Genomic DNA, 27,715 nt, shown 5'->3' with positions numbered 1-27,715 from the left:
CTAAGCCTTTCGCAACTTTCTCTCTCTTGTGCATCCTGCAGCGGATGATGGGTGTGGTGGGACACTTCGGGGCCAGAGCGGGGTGATCACCACCCCCAATTACCCAGCTGAGTACAACAACAACGCCGACTGCACCTGGACTGTGCTGGCTGAGCCAGGAGACACCATTGCCCTGGTTTTCTCTGACTTTCAGCTGGAGGACGACTACGACCTGCTGGAGGTCAGCGGCACTGAGGGCTCTTCACAGTGGTGAGTAGTCAGCCAGCAGCATTTAGTCTGGAGAGCGAGCTGAGCTAGGGATAAGAACTGATGGGGAGCCCACTGGTGCACGATCTGCCCACAGGCACCTTTTCAGATGAAGCAAAGATCTGATTGAAGTATGGTTGGAGGTGGATGGGTGTGGGGTAGCTCCAGTGAAACACTGCATCTGTTTCATCACTGAGATGTTGCTGGAGAATAGCAGAGGAGCAAGAATCGATTTGAACATCAGGGTTATCAAATATCCAATGCTACGGCTAGTATCTTTAAAACAAAAATAAAATAAACAAAAAAAGGGATAAAAAAGTATTTATTTGATATGTAGTTCATAGCTTTTCCCTCTTTGGGATGTATCATGTCGCCTGTGTTTTTAAAGTGTCATTTGAACACTCAATCTTGGTCACACACTCTCACTCACTCTCTCAATTACTCAGTCTCACACAAACACACATGCTCAGCTCTAATGATGAAGAGGTAGGATATCCTGGTGTCAGTGTGGGTCTCTCACCATCTGTGGCAGCTCCTCCTCTCTCTGACAATTCTCTCAGCTCAGGAAGTAATTAGTGAGCTCTATTACCACCGCCAGCAGCATAGTGTTGTTTCACCCACACACACACACACACACACACGGTAGTGCCCATATGGGTACCAATCAACATGTGCACATAAGTATTCACACTTTAATCCAGACTTTCATATATTTGTGCTGGCACTCTAAAATCTTGTACAAACAGATGTACTTTTTCACACTCATTCTGCCACTTCGTCCCTCTCTCACTCACAAGGCTAATATTTCCATAAAATAATATACATGGGTTGAATACAGGTTGATGTACGCACCCATTATACACAAGGAAAACCCAGGCAGTTCGGATAAACAAGAGAAGGCCAAGGAGACTTTGAAGTTACAGCCACAGGCAGTTGGCAGGAGGGGGCAAGGGGGTAGCACTGGATGAGCTATTAAACACATGGAACACAGGCAGAGAACAGCAGAGGGATGGGGGACTGTTGATATAGGAAACAGGTTCAGAAAGAATATATTAGAAGTCATCTTTGAGTGAGATGGCCCCTGGACATTCATTTTCACTTTCACTCATTCACTCAGTAGTTAAGCAAAAAATACTTCCCAAGAAGAACTTGATTGACTCTGAGCGACCTTAAAACTGAGAATTGTGCCTTGTAGCCTGATATTAAAGTCTCTTTGAATCTCTTCTTGGCCAACTGAGAGTTGATTGCTTCCCAAACTCCCACAGACGACAGACTGACTGTGCTTCTTTTGCACATTTTAACGATGTCATCAGCTTCTCGCTCCAGACTTTGATTTGCTCTGCGTTGTTAAGTCTCTATTGAGTCTGTCATCCTTGTGGCAATTGTTGCCGGGGGCGCCTGTTGTGGTGCACCTGCGGCATGGCTACACTGCCTTGAAGAGCAAGGGAAAACAGTGAGAGGAGAGTTACCAGAAAAGAGGGAGAAGGGCTATTGGCAAGCAATGCAGAGTGCAAGTCATGGTTTATCATGCACATTGCAAGGAGAAGGCAGCACAGGGCACAGAGGACGCCGTGCAGACACGCTGGCTTGCCTCTATTGTTCAGTCTTTTCTCTTCATTCTGGCTTGGGTTTTACCCACATAGCGTGGACTTCAAGTGTTGACTGTATTCTCCAAAACATCAAATCTGACCAGCCTATTTTCAGCATAATAACGCTATCTCTGATGTGTTTCTGTAGCTGGGTGTCTATAATTTCTCAGGTAACAGGGAGAATAAGGACAGACAAAGAGGGTTGGTGAGGTCAGCATGAGAAAAAGCAGACACCAGAAGAAAGAAGTGGAGTGCAGAGCGGGACCTTTGGAGAAGAGTGTGGACGTGGAAGTGAGGAACTAGATAGATGAGTTAAGGGATTAGGACTTCGCAGCCGGTGGCCAATTAGAGAGGTCAGGTGAAGTGTTATGATGGTGCTGACCTAAAGCACACATCCTCTCAGTGAATGGCTCAGTAAACTCTGTACTCAGTAGGGTTTGATGGTTGTACTCTACCTCTCACACTATATAATAGGACTGATATTTGATTTAATCACACCGGATTCTTGTTTTTCTTCCTGATTCTCCTCTCAAGTCCTTTATTCATTGCATCTATGAGTCAAAGCTCTTATCTGAAGTTAGAACACACTAACTGATATGTCCTTGTGACCTGACCAAGTGGCAAGGATATGTGTTAATATGCTTTTATTATTTCATAGCTGTATAGTGTCTATAGTGTTGGTATCCCACCAGCCCCCTGGCTACTTAATTCTAATCTATGGGGAGTTCCAGCAGTAGTATTGATTGATACCTGACTGACATGTTGCGTGGTCCAATAGAACAAGAGAGGCCCTGATCGATGCACAACAGCTAAGACGTAAAAAAAAACAGGCCAGGTTTACATGCTCCCTGTTTATTTTGTTGTGTAGGAAGGATTGGTAGAATATGAAGCAGACTAACCACCATGAATCACCATCAAAAGCATCTTCCCTTTGCATATATGAATCTAATCTTGCCCACTTACATTCTTGTTTACTGTACCATCCAGTGCTTTGATTGGCACTGCTGCAGAGTTTGCATTCTGAAGAGGTGGCAGGAGAAGACAGCCTTGAAGACTGACTTCAGGAGCTGAGATGTGCATGTGGATTGAATGTGGCATTGGGTAGGGCCGGTAAATGCGGCAACTGTATGCCTCCTCCAGTCGACATTACCCTGACAGGAGTTCTTCGGTGTTGCTTGCCCAGGGGAGCACATTACTCTGCCATTACACTGTTTGCATCCACATTGATTTTCTTCCTCATCACCATCCACTTTGAGGCAATGTAAATAACGCCTGACGCTCGCCAATTGCCAGACACTTATTCGCCCGCTTGCTACTAAGTGGAACTCACAGCTATTTGACTTGTAATTTTCTTTGGCGCTCAATTGTTTTGCAAAGCACTATCATACATTTTCATCTACCAGTAGTGCTCCCTTGAGATGCTGAAAACAAGTTTCGCAGCATCCTTGGATACTGTAAATAGTATTCTAGTACAAAGTGCCTGCATCTGGAGTTGAAAGCACTCTGAATATTGGCATTACTCCCTTGATTCTACAAAAAAATGTATTCCGTTGAAAGAATTATTCAGTGGTTGCACCATTTTACAGAAAGTGTTTCCAAACTCGGTATGTCTTCATTTTCTTGTCTAGTAACTTTTGTTAACTCCATTTCCCATGAGGGTTATCTTCTTTTTTTTTCCTGCATGCATTGCTGACAACACAAGGCTGCTTGGGTAAATGCAACTTATTTCTCCCTGTTAGTAGATCTGAGAGCCCAATACCTCCTGTCCCTTCTCCTTTCTCTTTTAACCCTGTACCCTATAGGTTTGGGACACTGACATTAAGCGAGCAGATTATCCTCACCGTGCAGATATGTGTTATCCTGCCCCAATTTGTGGAAGGAACATTTCTGTGTGTGCGCAAGTGAGTGAAAAAGAGATAAAGAACTGTTGGAGGAGAGTAAAGAACACTGGATATATATTGATTGGCTGTTAGGTTGACTCACCTGAGAGTGAGTGAATGGTCTTTGGAACTGCTTTTTAAATCCACAGGCTGCTCTAGTTTCTGCTGGGAATTACAGCAATATGAGTATGTTTCATTTTTGTGGAGATAAATGCCTCAGCTTTTGGTTTTGTGTTTTCAAAGAGATTGGTAAAGTTCTTTTTTCATGTTGGGACACATGAAGTTTACGTCTTGGTTTCCTGCAGCTCAGATTCAGTTACGATGTACCGTAAATGATCCATTGCCAGATTTATGTGCATTGGTGTGTACAGTAGGTATGCATCTAACCATGAAAGTGTGCACATTTACATTTGTATGTAAATGCATTTGTGTGCATGCCAACTGCTATCCTCCATGGGGGTAACACACTCGTGCCATACTCTCCCCCAGTGAGACTCCACAGCAGTGTCCATTATGTCAAGCTGTTGGCTGCCAGATGTACTCTCCTTTTAAGTATTTCCTATAATAAAACAGTCACAGTGAGAGTGTGTATGGAAGTGAGTGATTGTGCAACATATCCGCCGAACCATTGTTTGGCTGGCAGCACAAGAATTGGCGGTTGCCCACCTGTGATCCCCATAGTTCCCTGCTTGAAAACATAATTTATTGTACGTTTGGGCACTAAGGCAGTTATTTTCAGCAAACGAATACAGAGTATTGGCAGTGTGTGCAGGGGCACTTTGCATAGATGTGTTTTTAAATGGAGACTGTGTGATGGTGGAGTGGGTGGAGATTCTTGCTGTGAATGTTAAATACATTTTGTATCCATTCTATCGCTGTGGCCTGTTTTCTTACAACATAGACTGGTGGAATAAAGGAAGCGCTTCGTTTTGGAGCTTTACTGGTAGTTCACAGCAACATCACCAGTCTGGTCACATCTAGGGTGCCCTGACTCTGCTGTTTCTCTCCCCCTCTCTGTCTGTCTCAGTGTCTCTCTCATAAAGCATCTGAGTGGATAGTCTGATCACGCTGTCTAATGAAAGTCTATTGTGTTTCATTATACATTCTTTAGTTAAAGTTAACAAATGAATAGCGTGCTTTGTATTAAGTTAGATTTTCCAGATCCCAGAGTTGGAGACACAGCCCAAGGTAGTCATGCAGTGCCTGTCAGAAGATTTGCTTTTGCAGATTTTGTGCATTCACAAACACCAGTAACTCATGTATTCCCAAAACTTTGCATGTTTGTTGCGATGGGGATGATGTGTATATCTAAAAGCCCTCAACTATACGTCTCTAAACTTTACGATGGAGAAAGCTCATATGGAGATAAACATTGGTTGTGATGGAAGTGTCTCACAGCTGATATGAGGGATGGTAATGAAGCCCTGACGCATGTCAAGGATCAGCGTGTCAAAGAAAACAAACGAAAAAAAAGAGCCCCCCGATCGAGCTGTGAGGGGGTTTTATATATATATATATATATATGTGTGTGTATATATATATATATATATATATATATATATATATATATATACCAGCCGCATCCATCACATCCTCTTATCTTGCTGGATAGATCCCTGCCTCTTTCTCTGTGTCTTGCATGTTCTTTCTTTCTCTGCCTACCTCTACAGACTCTCTAGACTCATCGTCCTCTTTTCCATTCACTGTTCTCCACCCTGCCGATGACTGTCAGTCCTGTGGCTGTTCTAACTGAGGTTTTTGAAAGGTGAATAGTGCATACTCTGAATCTAACGTAATTCTGAATCTATGTTCAAAGTTGCTTAAATGTGATGCATTTTTTTTTTCAAAATCGTGGATAGGGATGAAGAATTTTTTCTCTAATCAAAGTGGACAGTAGAATTTGTATTACAGATGTTTGACAGCTGCACCTAAAGTGGCTATTATTGTTTTGTATTTTTGTCTTTTAAAGAAGACAAACAATTGATCTCTTTATAACATGGTTGATTCATCCAGATTTTCCATCAAATCTATAGATGTAGTGATTAATGTGTTGTGAGTTTAGCGGTGTGTTGGGTTCTCTATTGGATGTATATAATGTATGTATGTATGTAGTGTATAGTACTAGATGTCGCTCTGGAAAATTGCTTGTCTTTGTCTACCAAATTTAAACTTCATTTGGCCAAGTTATCAAAATACATTTCAAAAGGTCAGCTCTGTTGTCTTATTGAACGTTTTTCCCCCAATATCCACCTCTTTTTTCTGCCGTCTCAGCTTCATACATCCAAAACCATAGCTTGGCTTATCAGCCTGTGCTTGACCAGTGGATCAATAGCTGTCCATCCACCGTGGCCCCTCAAAGTCTGTTTGTTTGTGTCAGGATTTATTAACAGCAGCACTTGGTTGAGAATTCAATCTGCAACGTGCCATCGATCAAAACTTCAGTTATGATGAACTTTGCGCCACCCGCCAAGAAATGCTCCAGCAGAACATTATCTCCAACACCTGGTGCCGTGCTGCAGATTGGCTCACCCCAAGCAATCCACACTTTGTTACCCCCTCTGTCACATTGCTCAGGCTAAGAGCTGGAGAGGAGAGGGGATTTGGAGTGCAGGGAGCAAGGTTAGCGAAAATGGGCCAAAGCTTCCTTGTGCATTCTATCAACCTTCCAAGCTTGCTTGTTTTCACTATCTTAAGGTAAGGCCTTTTTCAGTTATATTGTCAAACCTACAACACAGCAAATGAAAAAAGGGAAGGCATTCTGCTCTTCATTCTTACATATCATCAATTGTCATTGATCGTCTGCTTTATGTTAATAAACAGCAGGTGCAGCAGTTTCTTAGGCAACATTTAGTCTAACCTATAAACCACTTCCCCTGAGGCAAGCAGCCTGGATAGCAGTGTGTCTGTGTAAGCATGTCTAGCCATGTGTTACCACACCCCCCATCCCAGTGAGAACAGAGAACACACAGAGGTTAGAGGTAATGGGCCAGATCATGGTGCCCTGACTGGGTGTCTCTTTAGTTGTGTTTACTAAGCACTGCACCATTGGGATCCAATCTGTCACTTCTAACAGTCCCACAGTTGCACTAACGGCTTATGGTTTGTACAGGGAGTCATTGATGTTATGCACATTGGCGCCCTGGGCCTGCAAATGGATTTGAGTCTTTTTTAAGATGCATTATTTCATTTATGCAAAAAATAATTTTTTCGTCGTGTCCTCATGAGAGAACTTTGACACTGAAGTAATGTCCCTAACTCTGTAGCTACTGTACTGTAGTTAGAAAATATATTTGTGAATAATCCTCTTATCCAAGTGTTTTCACTGTTTTCTCTTGATCTGTAATCCCCCAAACGCGTAATTCTCTCAGCTCTTACACTGGAGCATGGGGCCTGTTTGTCCTCTTTACTTAAAAGCAACATCCGTCTTCTTACTTATATTATTTGATTAAGTATGAAGGAGTTGTGGCACAGTTGATAGTGTAAGTCCAAGGATCGGCATGAAACCATAATCAATCTCGTGTTCCTTGTGCCTTTCATCATCTGTCACTTGTGTGAAAACAATAGTTGTACACCCGTGTTTGTTCTGCAGCTTCCACTGATGCTTCATCCCATGGCTCGCTTTGATGCCTTAATTCACTTCCTGGGTCAAGTGCTGCCATCCTCAAGAAGCTTGACTCAGAGGCTTTTTGTTATGGTGTGATCAAAAGAGAAAAGTGGCTGTATGGAAATTGATTTTCAGTGCCTTGCCTGGTCAACATCACTGTTTTCTACCAGATTTTTATACCATTAACCTTGACCTGGTGCAGTCTTTCTTTGAGAGTGTGATTTGGGCGACACGCTAAGCTTCACAGGACCGTGAGGGACGTCACACCGGTCAATTAATCAATTTCAGTAATTAATCAAGATAGCAAGGGGAAGAGAGAGGGCTGAGGGGAGAAGCTTAGAAGGAAAGCAACATGTGCAATCAATTTACCAAAAGCACGGTCCACTCAGTGGTCTGTTGTAGAGGACACTAGGAACAGCAATTAGATTGTAAAAGCAGGGCAGTGAGGACAAGTACACACAGCCCTTTAATGCCAAGTCATTGCTTTGCATCTGATCATGTAATGCTGTGTGTGTGTGCTCTTGCACAGGAACTTCACTGAATGTCCAACAGGTCATTTGAAGTGGAAAGATTTCAGTCAGAAACTCAGATTTTTTTGTCCTGTGGTGAATAAAATCCTCTTATTGACCAGGTGGCAGCAGTTAGCTCTTTCTTGTACGGCGTGCTGGCTAGAAATAACAGGCTAGTATGGCTTGGGTCTTCCTTAGAACCTCCTTCACCTTAATTGTTTTACAGTGGCCACCCAGACACAGATTACAAACCTTTTCTTACTAGGTCATATTTCCAATCCAGACAACAATGGAAAAACAAACTACGAACAACAAATGTACAATTGAAAAGGCCCCAAACTAATGTATATTGGTGTATGTATAGATTATAGTGCTGTTAAGTTCCTGCTCTGTTCCATGTGGTGCCTCACGTTCGGCAGGGAAGGTGCGTCACCTGCGTGGTAGCGCGAGTGACGTCACGGTAGTTAGCAGCGTGGCGGAGTTATGCTAAGTAGAGGAGAAAGTCTGGAGAGAAACCCCTGTTTTGCAGTGTGTGTGCGTAAATGAAAACGTGAGTATGTGCCCTGGTCACATGTATGATACTGTGGTCGACCGCATGTGATGCTATGTCTTTGAGTGAATGTAAAGGAGTAACGTTTAGTTCGCCGTTGTGAATTGAGTGTGAAGTTGCTGCTGCTGCTCTACGCAGAGTCGATAGTTTGGACTTTCACAATAAGAGCATGTGCATATTTCAATAGGGAGAGTATTTTAATTTGTAACATAAGGGGAAGTGCTATGCTACGAGAAGCACGGGATTGTCTTATTGCATGCGTCTTATTGCGTCTGCTGTATTTATGTATTTAGATGTGATTGTATTGAGAATATATTGTTCATTCTCTTTTCCTGTAGAAACAACAACAACAACAACAACACAACAATAAGAGTTATGAGTGAAAATAAACAGACCCTCAACCAATCCACTGCATCCTTTATCCTTATATTCTGGCGTAATCGGCCTCAAGCGGTGTTCTGGCCGACACCCCTGTGTGGATCTTGTGATAACCACCGAACCAGTGATTAAACCAAGTTCAACACATTATCTCCACTACAACAATAGAGAAATCTTGACACGGTAAACAGTTTTCTCGTCAGTATTTGTACAAAGAATTATTCTTAAGATTGATCTTTGTTTGCAGTGTGGCCATGCTGCAGTAACAGCAGAACATCTTGTCCCTGAGCATCCCCTGAGTTGATGGAGATGTCCCTGTCTGATCTGGGTCACTGCTCAACCACAACACATCCCTATTCTCTGTCTCTAACCTTCCTATCTCGCAGAAAAACTTGCAAATATGAGACCAGCGCACGGACACACACAGACAGACACCATATAGGTCGCCTACGCTGTGGAAAGTAGGCGAGTTAACATTCCAACATCAGCTGAGGGTGTCACATAATTCCCCTTATTTCCAAAGCAAATTTTGCTTGCTTTTGCTGAATCAAGCACCGTTGTGTACTAGTGTGCTAATCTGCTGAGCGAAACAATTGAAACTGCATTAAAAACCAGTTGAATCAACTGAAACACACTGGCAGAATGATTGATCAGATTTTTAAAATGTAAATCCTAAAGATGAATTTGCAGTGACATGTAGCCAGCAACACAGTCACGTTTGAACCATGTTTGACTGAGACGTGGTTGGCCTTAAATGTTAATTAAGACTAAAGTTAATGGCTGACTCATTCCAGACTCCTGGGAACCTATAGACAGTGGATGCAGCACACATGCAGACTGAGCTATTCTCACCTTTGAGGACAAATCACTCACAGCACAGTCTTCCTCTATATGCTTTGAAACTCCGGATCATTCATAAAATGTCCTTACATTATGGGGTTGGAAAGCTCCCATTTGTGGCTTGTAATGAATGAAGCAAAGGGGGATCAGGAGAAAAGGCGGTGGGAAGCTGCAAGGTGAAATAGAACAAGGACGTGCTCACTGGTTTGTAGTGTAATATATCTTAATCTCATTGGGGACAGCAGGATAGGTTGCGCTCATGTGTGTGTGTGTGTGTTAAGTTTGTACAGTCCGTATGTATTCACTTCTTATTGGCTGCTACTGTGAATGTGTTTGTGTGTGCGAAGAATGGCGGTGAAATACCCCTCGTCTTACCATTCATCAGACGGAGGCTGTCTTTCTTTGTATGAGGTGACACCAGGCCAACCTGAATATATTTACACAGGAACCTTTATGAACTCTGGTGAACGTGCTTTGACCGGCAATTACAGGCGGCACAGCACCGTGCCTCCATAAAAACTCTTCTCAACTGCATCAATAAATGTGGGAAGGCAAAGGGGTGACAGGCAATGTCGGCCCTCACCGTAAAAAGCCTCAGCTTCACTGTCGAACATACAGTAACCATCTTGATTTAAAGCTTTTTTAGGCAAGTTTGGACAGTTGCAGAGTTTGTTAATGATGGAATGTTAATGACTGTGTTGTATGGAGCCTGATCTCCCGAGAGATTATATTTATTTATCCTGTGCACAAAAGGTTTTATTAATGGCACAAATTAATATTATGTAAGATATTAGTTGCTATATTTTACTTAACTTTTCAGGACATCCAGGGCACTGAAATATTGTGATAATTGGTTAATACATTGTAATTGTATGTATGTCAAGTTTTTCTTATTTTGGGATAACAATATATATGTCAAGTTATTACATGTTTGAAGGAAAAATGCCATAATCCATATAACCTGCACTATTTTGAAAAATGCTAAACTGTTATGACTTTTTGTCACATTAGTAGCTTTTCTGTCGTTATGAGTTGTTTTTATATATATTGCTATATACATTGCAGACAAGGCTGGAGTGTCTTTAGGGGTTAAGTCAAAACTGAAGTGATGTAGAGGTTATGTGATCCATTAGACAACCCCCCCCCCCCCCCCCCCCCCCCCCTCCTCCTGTAAGTGGGTTTTTGCTTGGTACAGATTTTTGGAGAGTGCCAGAGAGGTGTCAGCATCATATTGATCCCGCAGCACTGCAATCTTTCTTAATCCCACTTTCCCCACAGACAGAATGAGACAGAAGCAAAGACAGAGAGACAGGCAAAAAAAGTTTTATCTTGATAAAGCTCCAACGTAATATGTCTGTGGTGACAAGACTTCAACTGCAAGTGTACCTAAATGAACTTTTAACAAACTGGTGGTTTCTTGTAATTGAAGTAATCTGAAATGCTAAGGTCATTCTTCTATTGATCTCATGGATTTGTACGGTATTGACATTTGAACCAAACACACACACAATGTGCAGTTCATTCTAGCATACGTTGTTGCTCAGGGTGTCGTCTTCAACCTCCACCAGCATGTGTACGTCATACACGACTGACATTGCGCCCTTTTTTTGGTGCTTCCTGCTTGCCACCCCTCCTGTTTTTCAATTAGATGGTCTGATTAGAGAACATTGACAAGAGGGCTGGATGGGGGGGGGGGGGGGGGGGGGGGTGAAGAGAAAAATAATTAAAATAGGGATTAGTCCGGTCTGGGGCTCGTGCAGACAGAATTAACGGCTAGCGCTGGCTGGCTCTATCACTCACAGATCAGTGTTGCTAATATCAAGGTGTTATTAGCTCTCCTATCCTCCCCAACTGTGTGATAACGGAGGATTACGGAAGGTGCTGTGGCCAGTGAACCAGGAAAAAACAGCGTGATTTGTCTTAGCATGGCTGATTAGTGTGCTGTTTGCATGGGTGATATGATCAGATGATCCTTTGACAGTAGGCCATCTTTGGAAGCTATATTGTAGCTCAGTACAAAAATACATGTTTATGCATGTAGAGTTGCTGTTGTCCTGTGCAGGCCTATGTCCAAGCTATGCCCAGTAGAGATGTTTCCCCTCTCTGTTTGTTCACACTGTTCTATCATGTTAATTACTGTTGCTGACGTACCCCGGGTCTACAATACTGCATAATGGAGTGCTTGTTTGATCTATTGCTTTGTATGTGTGCAGGTTGGTAGCATCCATTGTATGTTTGACTTTCAGTTTGGTGTCAGATGTTGGAGCTTTGTTTGAGGTTCAGTGAGAATGTATCAGTATTAAGGAGGAAATTTGTGAAAATCTTAATTTGATTTTATTATTGCATTTACAGCATTCTATCCGAGTGCACTTAGAAATTAGAGAGTTCACTCAGAAGATTCACTCTCTATTCAGCCAACCTTGATGATGAAATTGCCTTATCTGCTGCAACAGACAATATATTGCGTGTAGGAAAGGGATATCTCTGGGAAATATTATTGGCTGATGATTGTGGTAAAGAAAGTACTGTTGTGAAATAACTGGGTCACCATAAAGTAGTGTTGGTCCTCTTTGAAGAAACTTTGTTTCCTGTAATGATTATTGTTGTATAATTCTCCATGCGTTGTGAATTAAAATTTGGTCTGAACTTAAGTGTGTCTGCTCTGATAAAGCATAAAAAAAATAGTATTTCATTTATGTTTCTGGATAACCCTTGACTCAGAGAGCAGCGTTGCTTCTTTCTCTCTTTTGCTTGATTTGCCTTTGCTTAAACACTTGATCCTGTTAGAAGAGCTTTAACTTTGATGGTTATTTTTATGTTTCGTATCAGAGGTGAAGAAAAGGCGTTTTTACCCCTTTATTGTGCTATTAATAGCACGATCAGAGCAAGGCAGATAAATAGTGTTGCTGAGGGATTATTCTGCCTTTTCTTCTCTTGGTGTGGAAGCCGTGGGGAGGGAATGGGAGGGCTGGCTATTGACTCAACCAAAGCTAATACATTTAGTTCCTCTGTAGCATCCTTGCTTTTTTCATACAGTGCGCTGACACAGTCCGCTTTTTGGACGTCCCCTCCTCTAGTTCTCTTCCTTCTCAGTTTATTATAGTTATTATAGCATACACCATCTTATCTCGGGTTCTCATCTTTTCTCCATCCTTCATAACAATGCTTCCCCTGATAACACCCTCTTCCTCTAGGATCCTTAATTGGCTCGCTGTAAGCCATTCTATTGTATTTATCCCTTCATTAATACCTCTAAAAACAATATAAATTGTGGTTTCCACTAAATCTACTGCCACACTGGTCTTTCAGGTTTCCTTGCGACTGTCCCCTTTGTATATACTATACAGTTGTTACTACAACCATGTTACTACCTTTGTGGTTTGTATTTTAATATTATTGATCTTTTCAAAATGAAACAAGGTTTGAATTCTAAATACAATGGATTTAAAGAGAATTACTTGTGAACAGTGTTTTTCTTTCAGCCCATTCAGTCTATCCTGTCTTCCTTTTGCCCCGGTGCCATGTTCTTGGTTCCAACCCTTGGCCTGGTTAGTGCTCGGGAAGCCCCACAGCAGATTAGCTCAGATTTAGCTGTGGTCCTGACATCAAAGGTGCAAGGAGAGAGGAGGGAAACAGCAGAGGAGCAGAGACACAGGACAGCAAACACTGGCACCAATATAGACGGGGTGAGAGGAGGACATAGAGCGAGGCTGAGCAAGAGATGTGGAGGATGGGCAGTTGATGCTAAACATCAGTCAAAAGCCAGGAGACTGAATAGAGAAGAAGTGAATTAATGGATACATTGTATTCGGATCAAACCAAGGTCAAATAGTGTTTGTGCAGCTACATTTCGTTTCTTATTTTACCCGTGTCTCCCATAGCTACCAGATCAGATTGATTTTCCTTATCTACTATAATAATGCCAGTTGAGAATTGGACAATTACATGAATGCAACAAAGTTGGTAAAGTAAACTTTTCTGTCTTTTATAATCTTGCCCCAGTCTAGTCCCATACTGAGCCTTCGACATTGTGTTCATGCAGATTCAAAAGCAGAGTATCTTAATTATTAACATTTAACAAACTCGTCCACTTCTTGTGGGATATACACAGTGGAATATAAATACTAAATGTATATTACCCCCAGAGTCAAGCAATTGATGTTTCTCGCTAGAATTAAACTGGACTAGAGATGATCAAAACATGAATCTTCCTGTGGGGAAATCTGATCGTTATAGTTAGAAAAAACATGTATGATCACTTAGAAAACAGAGAATACACGATTAGGCATCACATATTCACAGCTTAACAGATGCAGTATTTGCACAAAATCTTGCCCATGCCGTCACTTGATCATACAGAAATAATAACTGTCATCTAAAGGAAACGTAGACCTGTTGAACGGCCAGGTGGCTTTCATTGATAGGTCTACAGCAGACATACAGTAAGCTGGTAAGTTTGTAGTGCAATACGGAGACCAGCTTTCTCTTGCACTGTACATTGTGATCTTTTTTGGCCATTTGACCCACTTACTGCTCCCTGTTGCAAGCTGCCTACCCAAAGCAGCTTAAGTATCCTGCTTCTCTTTCAAGTTGCTTCATTCGATTAATTTTTAGAGGTGGCCAAGAAACAGGAAATTGAATTGTTCTTTAATACACAAGAAAGAAAAGTTCGAAGTTAGAGAAAGAACATGGCGTCTGTGAACATTTTGTGATTACCCTTTATGTGCCCTTTACTACCAAGTTTTATTATGTCTCTTTCAATGTTACTTACTGTTGGCAGTGAAATCAGTATAGCATTCACCTAAATAGAATGAATCACCCAGGGCCCTGCTAGTGGGACATGACAGTCACGGCTGCATTTGTGATTTAGACTGACAATCTGGGTAGTTTTTCTAAAGGGTTCAGAAAATACAGGTGTTCTGTGTTAGATGCATGAAACAAATATACAAAATAGCATCTGGGGTGCAATTTGGATAATCTGAGTTTCACTCACTCGAGCATTTGGCGCGCTATTTACCAAACCTTGTTGTGGTTGTTTTGTCACAACAATGCATGAACTTATGAGGTTAATCATTGTAATAGCTGATAGTTTGACAATGCTGGTATGTGCAGCATTGGCATGTGGAACTGTAGCACTCAATCCTTTCTGTCTGGCCCTGTGTCTGGTCTGTCTGGTTATCATCCCGATCCTCCACAAAAGATACGTCGTAAGTACGACTCGCGAAAAAGGGAAGAAAATACTCAGTTATTGCATTGTTTTTACAAGACTTGAGCTCTATCAATTGTTACTGGATACGGTTAGTGGCTGATAGTCACTCATAGCATCTACCTTTCCCTGAGGCAGCCCTCCCTTTTGCAACCAGGCGTGTGTTCACAGAAGTGGTGAATTTTGAGGCTAATTATCAAGCACACACTGCTGCTCAGGGAGCTCTGTGGCAGATCCCAAGACGGAGGAAGTGCGAGCATAAAGTCCCACACACATGCACGCACTCCTGCACACACCTACACACACAAGAGATATATTTTTAGTGGGATGATATTTGGGTGTTCATAGGCAGGGCATTAAAGTCACACCATTTATTTAACTGTAGCTAATTGAGTCCAGTGGGATTGTTTGTTGTTATTGAGTTTTCTTTTTGAGCAAAGAAAGGGTGGAGGGAGACAGACTAAACTTTACTCGTATGTGCATACGTCTGACAGAGTGTACTGTAATGTTGGTCCCAGTCCAAGTCTGTTTCCATTTTCCCTCTCCATGCCAATCCACAGGAAATAGACCATACATCCTATAGTTACAGGCATTATATTGAACACAATTATAAATACCTTGGCCTATTTGGATTCAAACAAATGTATGTAAAACAGCTTGACATTGATAAATGAATATCACTGATTTTATTTTTATCCTGATACCACAAACAGTATTCCTGCTGTGATATTACAGTATCTGTCACTGGTTGTTGATCTCCGTTGGGTATTACTTCTGGGATGTCATATCATTTAGAGATGTAACATCATTCGTTGTTTAGACATCCCAGAGACTTGTGTTTTGCTCAGAGTGATAGAATACCTTTTGATTACCTTTGTTCAAAGAAATAGCCTGGCATTGTCATATTGTTTATCTACACACCCTGTTTACAGACAAAACTCTGTCTGTGTTTGGCATAATGCTAATACAAAAAAAATGCAAAAAGTTAATTTAAGAGCCAAACAGTAGAAATATACTGAAATGTGTAGCAGATAATTCAAAGAAGGTATTCCCTATTCCCAATCTTATTTTTCCACGTCTACTGCAGAAGCGCTTTCAGTGTGAACTTGCAGGCAGATCCATTATTTTCAGGCAGTTACTTGTAACTTTTATAGGCCCAGCAAGAATAGAACTTGACTCAAATTAACAAGAAACAGAAAAAAAATCTGTAAATATTTTACTTCCTAAATCTTTCTTCCTCTGTCACTCTAAGTGGGTGGAGTTCAAGTTTAAGGGACTGTTATTACAATAGCACAAACAGAAGTAACTGCTGTACCTCTTGTGCATTGGACTCTCATTGTGTCCCAACGCAGATCAGAGGGAGAATGCACTTGTCAAACGCAAATTATTAACGCCCTTGTCATTGTTAATTATCTTCCGGTGACTTTGACCTGTTTCACAACAGGAAAGCAGAGCCAGGCGAGGCTCCACCTCAGGGCCATGTCCCTCTTACTCAGGATAGCAACACACTGTACAGTGTGCTACCCTGTGTGACTGTGATACTGCAGGCTCTTTCTCTGTCAGGGAAAGACTGATGCTGATTGACAGCTAACACAAGGTCTCTGTCACAGCAGCTGTAATCACATTCACCATGGAAAGGCTGAAGCACACTCCATCTTTGATGCCCTGATGGCCCAGAGGTATCCAACACATGATAGATATTTTTACCACAATGTACTGTAGTCTTGATATAAGTACATGCCGTACCATGTACCCAATGTTTCCATGGATCCTTGTTGCAGTGTTTGCAGAGCTGTTTCTGCAGTTTTACAACATGATTTTATCCTGTGATTATGGTTTTGCGATCTGGTTTTTAAATTACCTCAGGGAGCATAATGTAGGATAAAAGAGCTTGAAAGAAGAATAACAATGCTTGTTGTTGACCTGATTTTGCCTTTGCGTTCCTTTTGACTCTCAGCAGTCAATGACATGACAGCAGACTAAGTGCAGGCTATGCAGAGACCTGCTGGTTCCTTCATCACATAGTCATCAAGTATATATGCTAATGAGGGTATTTGATATATTGAGTTTCCTCTGCGTGACCCATACAGTATAAGCTAATAGATATAGTGCTGTAGAATTGTTTTGTCGGCTATCACGGTGCTAGAAATCTCTACTTTGCCTCTGATTTGTGTTTTTTTTTTATTTTGAAGAATTATGCGCGGAATACTGATTTAATCCCCAGCAAAGCCACTCCAGCCACACGTCCACCCCACCGCCACATTTGATTCTTCTTAAGTGCTTCCTGCTTGGGGCTCCAATATTAATGAGAGAGAAATTAACGATACTGCCGCCATTGTGCTGCCATTAGGTCATTTTTCTCCCAATTTATGTATCTTATTGTCATTCTCATTATGCTGCCATACCATTGTGAATTCTGAAGTTGGAATGAACATCAATTATTGCGCCCTTTCATTGGAGCTATTTTGACGGAGGCAAATAAAGTTTGTTAGTTTAGCAGCTTTTTAGTTTTTCAGCTGTCACCAAAACACCAATGCAAACAACATGGATATTTCTGCATCTTTGGATGTGTAGTGTGTGTCTGTGCATTCAGCACACAATAGGGCAGTGAGTTTGTGCACATAAATGGGCCAGTAATGATGGATTTAATGGCTTTAAATTGGAGGGTAAGAGGACAGACTTAATATAGAGGTCTGGCAGGGGGATTTTGAGTCAGAGCTGTCATCAGTAAGGCCCGTTCTATCCCAGTATATTCGTGGAGTCATGCAACTGTCGAATAACTGTGCATTTTTAACCAAGCTGAAACATTTGCAACTGAAGCATGTTTCTGCTCCTAGAGAGATTCTGTTTCTGCCTTTCTTCACTGATTCTTGTTATATCTAAATATCACTACTAAACAACATCATTCACCGCCATCTAGCAATAGAGATTTTCTAGGTAACGTTCGCCCAACCTAGTCCTCATGAGGACATTCATATCAAAGTATTTATTGTTTAGTCAAGGATGTTTTAAATACCAGATGATGTATGTATTCATTCAAGAGTGTCTGGTATTTGCATTTTGCACCAAAATCTAAAACAGAAATGGTAAAACAAAAGATTTTATGCTTATTTAAGAGTGAATGAGATTCTCTAATGTTATTATTAGTTATGTGTGAGCCCTATATTCTAAATTGTGCCCCCCCCCCCCCTTCCTTAGGAGGAGATGTACTACTTGTCTGGATATTCTCTGTAGGGCGGAAGAAAGCAGGCAGCATCTTGACGCGTAAGCGTTCAAACGCAAGTGTTGCTGAGGGCCACAGAAGGTTGTTGTGGGTTGCTCAGAATAATGAAGCAGCTCTCGTCTATATTTGAACAGCTGCTCTTATTACACTCTTCACTGTTTTTGCTTTTGCCAACCAGAGTGGCATAAACTTGGTTTTAAGGTTACAGAGAAGAAAAACACACTTTATTTTCTCCATTGTTTTTCCCCACTCCGGCATCTCTCGCTTCTCATGCTCATTCTCCTCCATCCATTGTGCTGCCTGGCATGCTCACTTCTAACTGGCAGCCATGCTGCTGATTAATATGTTCATAATCACCACGGAGACAGAGAAAGGTGATTAATACTAGTCATTTAACATAGTTCAAACCTCCACAGCGAGTGTTTGTCTGAGTGTGTGCCTTCCTGGCTCAGGTTTTGTCCATGAGTGACTGTGTGTTTGTGCTAATGTTGATGTGATTGTGTGTGTGTGCATACTGTACATGTCAAAAGATTGATTTATGTATTTCCACTCTAACAACTCGGGGGTAATTGTTGTGAAATGACGGCATGTATACACCTTTTTTATTGTCGTATCAGCGGCTTGCAGCTTGCGGATGGAGATGGAATTCAAGGTTGAGCGAGTGATGCTTAATATCATTGTCTTGACTGGATTGACAGAGATCTCCTGTGAACTGACAGGTCCTTGGAACAGAACAGAATAGCACCTGTATGTTGTCAGCGTCCTGGGCTCACTCTGCTTTATGTCTATATACTGACCCGCAGTATGTTATTATGAAAGAATCTCCAGGGTTTTGCAGTCTAGTCAGTGGCCACCCAGCCTAATGACATGAGCTATTAAAGCTTCATTAATCCACACAGTGAGGGAATGAGGATGGGGATGATGTGTCTGCCCACATACTGCAACCACTGCAATGTCCTCCATGGACCCAGATTTTATATATATGTATCTTACAGTAGGGTTTAACTTTGTCAGTGACAGTGAAAAAGCATTATGTGTCCCCCCCCTGAGATTGGCTAAAAGTAGGGGCATGCTGCATAAAAGCACATAGACACACTTGCATTTATAGACACACACAAGCACTGCAATTATCATCATCATTATTATCTTCATCATCACCACTTAAATTTTTGCTGTAATAAAAGTCTGAAACAAGCCCAGCAAAAATAGCCAAAGGGGGTTTCTGGTACAAATACTTTTTTTTTTTTTACATCTTAACAGTGGTTTTAAACAGAATCGATTACAGTTGGGGGACATCAAGAATTGTTTTTCAAATGACCCACTATTTAGCACATCAGTAGGATTTTCTTTCCTGAACCATACATTAATTAACAAAGATCAATGGGGTATTTACTTTAGCTCTGTTTTATAGTTTGTGAAACAACTGTTAATGGTTGCAGCATTAAAAGAGCATTGTGATATCACACATATACAATGTACACATATGTCATCATCACCACATTTTTATTTTTACCTTGCATAAACCCCCTTCTTGCATCCCCCTAATGTGTGGTCAAGTGTTTTTTGTTAGCTCTGAGTGGGCAATTCATCTTTGAATAAAGGAGTGACAGTGACTTTGCACCATGTTTTGCATTAAATCACTTCAAGGTTGGAAATTACACAACTGCCCTCAGCTGAACTGCAATTGCAGTAATTTTTGCCCATGGCAAGTATTCTTTTTTGTCATGAGACTGGTGAAGATGGATAATGTAAACACGCAAATGACATGTCCCAGGAAATACGGCTGAGAGGCAAAGTGACCCACAGTCAAAGTATTGCATCTGAATTCTGTGCAGGCAATTACTGTTAACTCATACAAAGCTATATTTAGCCAACAGTACAAATAACTGTAATAGAGCCAGCACTGACTCACTCCACACTGCTATATGTGCACAATAGCCTTTTATGGTTCTAGTATAGTTCTTTTTTTGTTCCACATAGCTGTGCTCATAATCTAAAGGACATGAAAGTAACTCATTTTTATGATGTAGTTTACTTGTACAACATAACTCTCAAAATCTCATATTTACGCTTCACCTGAGAACGCTGACAGAGAGTAATGGCTTTTGGTTATAACTAACTACGGCTACAATGTTTTATATTTAAAGTCCCTTGTATTTTTTTTTTGTTGGTCTTCAACTCAAGTAGTTAATGGGTGCTTTATTCTGCATTGTATCTGTATTCTGTTATCTGTATTGTAACACACACCTGCAGTGAGAAGAGGCAGTGGATATATCATGGCTGAGGTAAAGGGGGGTGGGAGGTGAAAGGTCAGTGCTGACTCAGGAGGAAGCAGATGGAGAGACCTCTTTTAATTGGATGGTGGTTTTATAACAAATCGGTCATGGTCATGGGTGATGTATATAAGATAGCTCCTCTCGTTTCTACTCTTCTCATTTCTTCTCGTCTCTACTACCTCGGGGTGTTTGCCATTCTCTCTCCTCCCACTTTACTTGATTGATGACTTTAATATTTACGTGAGCTCTCCTTCTCTTAACATAGGGCAGGGCAGTAAAAGAAAAAAAAGCAGAAACACATGAAATAGATGAATACCTTTTAAAGCTGAATAAAGTATACAACCATAAAAGACTCTATGGCCGCATGTTATCTCCCTCAAATGGTTTCAGACTGGAAGCCCAATAAAGGCTAATGGAAGAAGAGATCAGGCTCTATCAGCTAGGGTGAATATCTCTGCTCTGTGCTGTTTAATGGAAGAGAACTTGGCCCACTTCCACTTTGCCCAGATAACTGAAAGGCCTAATTCTACCTGGCCTCTTTTGAAGTTTAGTGTAACATGCGTAAGGAGGATCAAAGATTGCTTTGAACAGATTGAGAGCAAAACACACCCACAAGTCCAAATTGAGCTGATGCGACTTAAGAGTGGGCGTACATTATTTAGTGAATTTGTCAAATAATATTAAATGATAATTAATCAGCAGGAGTACAAAATGGTTTTGCCACATTTCATTGAACATCTGCACTTTTGTATGTCCTCTTTGCGCATCTGTTTCTGCGGGTACGCATGTTCATTTTTTTTTTTTAATTTGACCAAGCGTGTGAGAACGTCCGCCTGAATCTCTATACATATGTAAGTTAAGTTTTCTTAACTTAAGCAGAGATCTCCATCAACTGCTGTAAGAGGCTGTCATCCCAACTCACATCTCAGTCACCTGGCAGCCTGTAGTTACTTTAATACTTTCTTTTCCCCATCCCCCCCTTAGCATTGCTAGCTATCTGATCTCCAATTGTCTTTGTGCACATGCACTTTCTACCCTAAACTGTTCATAGCACCTACATGTAGGAGAGTAACAGGCACACATTTCACATTTCATTTCTCTTCCGCGTCTCTCCTTTCTTCTGTTTCTTCTGTTTGAGAAAGAGAAAGACCGAGCAGATAACACTGAATGTGGCATCCATTTGTATTGCACATTGTCCCAAAAGTAAGCATGGAGCAGCGGAGTAAGACAGAGGCAGGGATTACAGGGAGTGATGGCAAAAGAGAGAGAACAAATGCTAATCTAAAAAAAAAAAAAAAAAATGCACTATGAAAGCCAAACAAAGGGCCTTCTCTATTGTTTTTGCCTCCCATACCTTTCAGTTCGTGCAGTAGGAAGAATCTTTGAATGGGTTCACAAGAATGGCTTTGTCAGTGACCCTCAAACTACTTAAAAGAAAACAAATACACGGAGCTCATGGGGGGGAAATTACTGTGGGTCGACTGCAGGAAGGACAATGCGGAAGAAGAGACACTGAAAGTAGAGGTTATGGTTGAGTTTGGCAGCTCCTGGTGTCTGGATGACTCATTCCCTATGTACTCTGGAAGCTACTCATCTCTTCTTCAGTTTCGTTCGTCCTCTCTTCCTTCCACCCTGAGGCCATCTTTCTCCCATATTTTGTATTCTCCCGTCATCCTTGCAACTTCAGTGAGGTGGTACTTGAGCTATAACTATATTTCATAAAGAGAAAGGGAGATGTGTGGTAATATGGTCTAACATTGAGTGAGCAATGCCACGAGGGACAGATGAGGCTAAATGAGATAAAAGTAGGGAGCAAGTGAGACACCAGATGTCCGTCTGGGGTTCATCCACTATCCTTTCCCAGCTTGTCCAAGTGGCTCATTATCACATGCAGGAAACAGCCAAAGATGTGGCTTAACAATCAGCATAGGAGAATAAGTGAGAACTGAAGTGACTGATAGTTGTCCATCTGAAAGACCATCAAATGAAAAGTTGACTTTTAAGTGCTCAGTTTTAGTTCTACCAAACTGTACAATTGAGTTTGCTCATAGATTTTCAGGCATTGTGGCTTTGCTACTTGATCAATACAGAGCAACATTAAGATTTGTCATTTATCTTCATGTCCTCCACTGCGGTGAATGATTATGCTATAAGGGTGTGTAAGGATTTTACTTCAGAGATCTTGGCTTTGACACCTCACTGTAGTCTGTCTATTGGCTCATTCTGTAAGGAGGACTCAGCCAATAAACTGGATTCGCAAATTGGTCATTAATGCGGCCCTTAAAATGCATGGTATTTATTCGTTTATTCCAATCCAGCTCAAAGCCAGACGTCTCTGTATATTCCGCCAGTGTGTACAACCACTGTGTTGTATGATTTTATCATTTGTGAGTTTTTACACATGTGATTTTAAAGTTACTGCTGAAACGGACACACGTCTATTTTTCTGAAAACTTTGAGAGACAGTCCTGAACAGCACAAACTGGAAAAAAGATGAGAAGGACGATCAGCTTCAAGTCAAATCAACTTCTCACATCCAGCAGCAGACCGTTTCCTAATGGACTGGTATAAGCTGACTGAAGAAAATAGATATTATCCTCAGAAAGCTTTGAGTTTGAAGACACAAATATATACCTCAAATATGCCTCCAAGAGCACACAATATCCCTTTTTAAGTTGGATTTACATATCTGTGGCTACTGCAATTCCTGACCATGGGTAATGAGCACACATTGAGGAAGAAAACATCTTAAGACTGACCTGAACTTCAATACCTAGTAGTTCAATAAAATGTTTTTCCATTTGAATTGTTTCTTATGCATACCATAAGAAACAGCATGGCTCAAATTAGAGACTACAAAAGGAGCACACACATTTCTCAGCTTCAGGGATTTAATCAGCTAAAAGGGAAAGAACATTAGACTTGTGGGTGACATTGTTGTTAAGAATAAGCCATCTAATCAGGCTCTGCCTTCATTTCATTTCAAAATGCTTATTGATAATCATTTAAATGTGCGCTGGATGAAATTTTGTGTCAAAATTAAAAGAATAAAAAATATCAATCCAATATATACAAATGTGTCTTACATGCTTTTGGAGAGGTCACCTTGCGCCATTCACCGGTTCGAGCCACATAAATTGCAGTTTATGTGTTTGCTTTTGTGATTAGAATCGGCCTCGGTAGGTGGTAATGTGAGCACAATTTCTTGCCAAAAAGCATTCAAAAACTGCACTGCACCATCTGATCTGCATAATCACAACCTCAGTTGCTCTACTACTCTCACCTGGTGCATGGAGCAGCATTTGGATCCTGGAACAGGCGCAAGCACAAAAATTGACTTAATAAAAATGGCATTGGGTCTGTTTTGGTGCTATGAACAACTTAGCGCTGGCACAAAACAGGGTTTTAGTTTTATTCATTTCTGTTCAGAAAGCCTCCTCAGAGCCCATTTGAAAAGGTGCCAGAAAAAGCAGCGCAGTGGGAATTGAGTAAAGAATCTCTGATAACTAACAATAGTAAAAGATAAAGAGACCATTGCAAGAGGTCTAAAGCTAAAATAGTGGCTGTATATTGGAGTGGGTGATTTGGAGTAAAACTGAAGTATGTGGATAGTGGCCATTGAATCCAAAAGTGATGTACAAATATAGACTCGGTGGGTGGTGTTTTCCAAGTACTTCCGTGTGGTAAAAATGTCTCCCTATCATGAATCCTCTGCAAGTCTATTTTCTCACACTCATTCTCTGCTGATTCAAGCACACTGTTGTTAAAGCATCGATGTGTGGTGTTAAGTCAAAAGTTGTAAAATACAAGAAGAACCCTTTGAATCCCTCACAAATAGCCTTTCAAAATTACCGCAGATGAATATAATGTTACTACTTTGTATATTTTTCCCAGTTGTAGTTAATTAGCTTGCCTCATACTTTATGTCGACCTTTATGTTCTGTATTACCCTTTTATACGTGGGAGCCGTGGGGCTTATTGTGTTAAAGGGGAAATTCTGACTTTGCACTATTCAGTGCCTTCATTATAAAAAGTGCACAGGAGCAGATTGTATAGCAACATAAGTTTATATGCCATTTACTTTTATGAATGCCAGTAAGTTGCTGTTACTAATGGGCTCCTGCTAAATCATGCATGCGTTTAATGACCACATGAACCTAAAAAATAATAAAGAAATGATGCATATCTTTGGTATTTCCTGAAACCAATAAGATATAATAATAAGATTAACATAAAAGAATTCTACAGTTAATGCAAGAACAAATGTAGTTGTCATCAGCAATCAATAGTTTGGAAGCTAAAGGATATGACTAAAACTGTCAGATGTTCAGATCAATTTACCCTTAAGCAAGAAAAGAAGATGATTCAAAAGTGCTTTATTGTGTATATATAACATAATAGATATATTTAATATGACATTAAATATATTTTCTGTTGAAACATGTTGACACAGGCGAAAACTGCGCATCGACATGCAATCACACATACACACAAATCTGTACAAACAGACATGCATGCAAAAACCCATAGACGCTTCTCTCCTGACATAACAATGTAGTTATTCCAGGATGCGCTGGTATCAAGGGAATCCAGTACGCTGGCTGTTGTTGGAGGATTTGACGGTGTTGCCAGGTTCAATATCATTAGCATGGTTTCACCTGTCTCCTTGCATACTGCGTCATCTGATACTCACTCTGAAACGGCTCATACGCGCAAACCACAAGGGGGTAGAAAGAGAGAAGAGAGAGGAAGGGGAAAGGAGGAAGAGAGTGAAACTGCCTAGTGAAGCATAAATGTCCATCTTAAACTGACAATTGATCTAATATTAAACCATCTGTTCTTAATATGATCACAACAGGTGAAAAATGCTACAGGTAGAATTGAAAATGAATATTTCTTATATTAAGATTCATTACAAGGGAGTAGTGCGACTTTTTGGGTAATACACGAATATGCATTCTTGCCAAGAGGTCGATTAAAAAATCGATGCCACTCTCATTTCTGTATGGTAAATGTAAAGCTACAGTCAGCAGCCTATTATCTTAGCATAAAGACGGGACAAACAGCTAGCCTGGTTTTTTTATGACGGTCACAAAATCTGCCCACCGGCACCTCAAGAGTTCACTTATTGACACATTATATCTTCTACCAATTAGGGAGTGGTATCGATCTTCTCATCCCGCTGTCACTGGCAAGAAAGCATATAAGTATTTCCCAAAATGTAGAGCTATCCTTTTCAAAAAAAGAGAGATATAGTATATATTATATATGTTATATATAATATATTAAAAGATAGAATTTTTATTTTAATTATTGCACAGATAGGCATTCGGCACATTGCAGCACATACACATTTGTGTGCTTTGCCAACCACTAGATATGAAACTGTATGGCTCTATTGTATATTGCTCTATTGAATGACGGTGGGGTTCTGTGTCATGATGAATAACATCGGTAGGGGACCACACACACAATACTTGTTAGTGAGATAAATTAACTGACCGTTGAACAGTATTGTTAATATTGGTTTCTTTCGAGGAAGTGTTAATGTAGTTTCAGTGAAACTTCAGATTGCCTCGACTGTACATGGTCATTGCCACTCTTTCTGTGGGTCATTGTAGACTCTTATTTGCTTGTATAATGCTTTATAAAACAGCCACTTGCTTCTGAACAGTCAGAGAGCTCGGCCTGCTATGTGGGAGAGAAATGTAAATGGTTGAACACTGGAGGTTCTGCTGTCAGACTCATTCAGTGAGCTTTCATGTAGTGGTAGCTATGCATGAGGTCACAGTATGTTTCAACCTTGAGAATGATTTCTTAAAAATCTCTCTGTGATCTCTTTCATTTCCTTGTCTGTTCACCGAGTGGCGCTCTACCTGAGCTGTCTCCGTCACACTGCGACGGTCGCTGTCATTCTTACCGTTTTCTCTCTGCTCCTCCAGCCTCGTGTATAAAGAGAAGGCTGATGTCCCTGTAATCTGCCCGAGGATATTATTGGCATTTGTTTATTGTTGTGTTTGATAGATCTACAGGGGGTGCTCAATTATCACTGACACTTTTAAGAGTGACCTTGGAAACTCATTTGTTTTTCTCCCGTTAACCACAGATCCAATGCAGCCCGCAGACGATTACACCCATTGTGAAGTGCACACAGATTGTTTTGAGTTGTGTGATGTGATTGATGGTGTGTATATTTGTGTGTGTGTGTTTTCAGCCACCTTCCAATGGTGGCAAAGCGTCATGTCAGCAGGGTGTGACACAAATTAAACGGAGGAGAAGAAATGGAGGGAATAGCCACTAGTTTGATGATGTCTGTATTTGTCTTTTGCTTCATCTTAGTCAAACAAGTAATTTGTGCCTGTGTGGGTCATTCTGTTGAAGGCAAACATTCAATAATGTAAGCCATTAGGCTCTGTATGGTTTCCTCATCAGCATTGTTCCACAGTCCATTCGATAGCAGTTCAGTCCTATTGCTTTACTCTCTGTGACTTTGCCTACATCCACCTTGACTTTTTGAACAAGAGTAATAAATCACACTGACGCTGGGATCAATTGGGGAACAAGTGGCACTAAATTCTTTACTTTCATGAATTGCGCTGCTCGACTTTATTGTTTCTGCCCCCTTTCGCTTGCTTGTCTGTTATCAAAATATCTCAAAAAGTTACCGTCACATCTTTCTGCAGTGGAAAGGCCATGGTGCAGGAAGCGGATTAACTTTTTATACAGATTCACTCAAAATTAGCTTTGGTGGATGAATTAAATTGTAACTTTAAAATGTGATGGCATGGAAATGTCTTTTATCTTATCTGAAATGATAACAGTGTCCAATCTCACAATCAGTTACGAAGCAAATTAAAACAAAACAAAAGCCAGGTATCATGCAAGGAATCAGTTTGAATTATTGGTAAAGTGTAAGCTTTTCAACTAAAGACTCAGCCCGCATTAAATAATGTAGCTACTCCAACACTAAATGATGTAGAAAAATCCTCCATTAACTGGCCTCCATTCGCCAGCTCTGTAATGGTGTTTGGTCTTTGTTGACTTTAATTTGGTATATTCTAACTTAAATATAGATTGTTGTTATTGCAATAATTGCCACAGAAAGGAACTGTTAGACTTATCAGCACCATTAGAAACTGTTGCAGACCCAACTTGAACCCGTTCTTTCCTTGACAGACTTTCTGTACACACCGCTCCAGCAGTTAATTTGACAGATCTTCACTATAACTTAAACTATGCCGATGTGCCTGACAGACACGACACAGTGTTTGATGTGATTATCATGTTCCCAGGAAAATCAGTTCACACTTATTCAGCTTGAGACTTGTACTGGTGTGGCTACTATACATTTCTCTTTGGTGAAGGAAATGAAACAGCATGGCAGAGTAGCCAATAAGGTTGGCTTTAATTTGCA

The 27,715-nt window shown here is 40.9% G+C and overlaps 1 protein-coding gene across 1 annotated transcript in view; it reads left to right on the top strand.

Moving 5' to 3' along the window:
• csmd2 (CUB and Sushi multiple domains 2) overlaps nucleotides 1-27,715 on the top strand; it is a 218,311-nt gene that overhangs the window by 66,334 nt on the left and 124,262 nt on the right. Inside the window, exon 5 of the mRNA XM_070847122.1 lies at nucleotides 42-249. Coding sequence (XP_070703223.1) covers nucleotides 42-249 — 208 coding nt within the window. The remainder of the gene's footprint in view (nucleotides 1-41; nucleotides 250-27,715) is intronic.

Source organism: Pempheris klunzingeri, chromosome 16 (genome assembly GCF_042242105.1).
Source record: "Pempheris klunzingeri isolate RE-2024b chromosome 16, fPemKlu1.hap1, whole genome shotgun sequence".
NCBI lineage: Eukaryota > Metazoa > Chordata > Actinopteri > Acropomatiformes > Pempheridae > Pempheris > Pempheris klunzingeri.
Note: the sequence above shows the minus strand (reverse complement) of the source record. Positions and strands in the feature narration are given on the sequence as shown.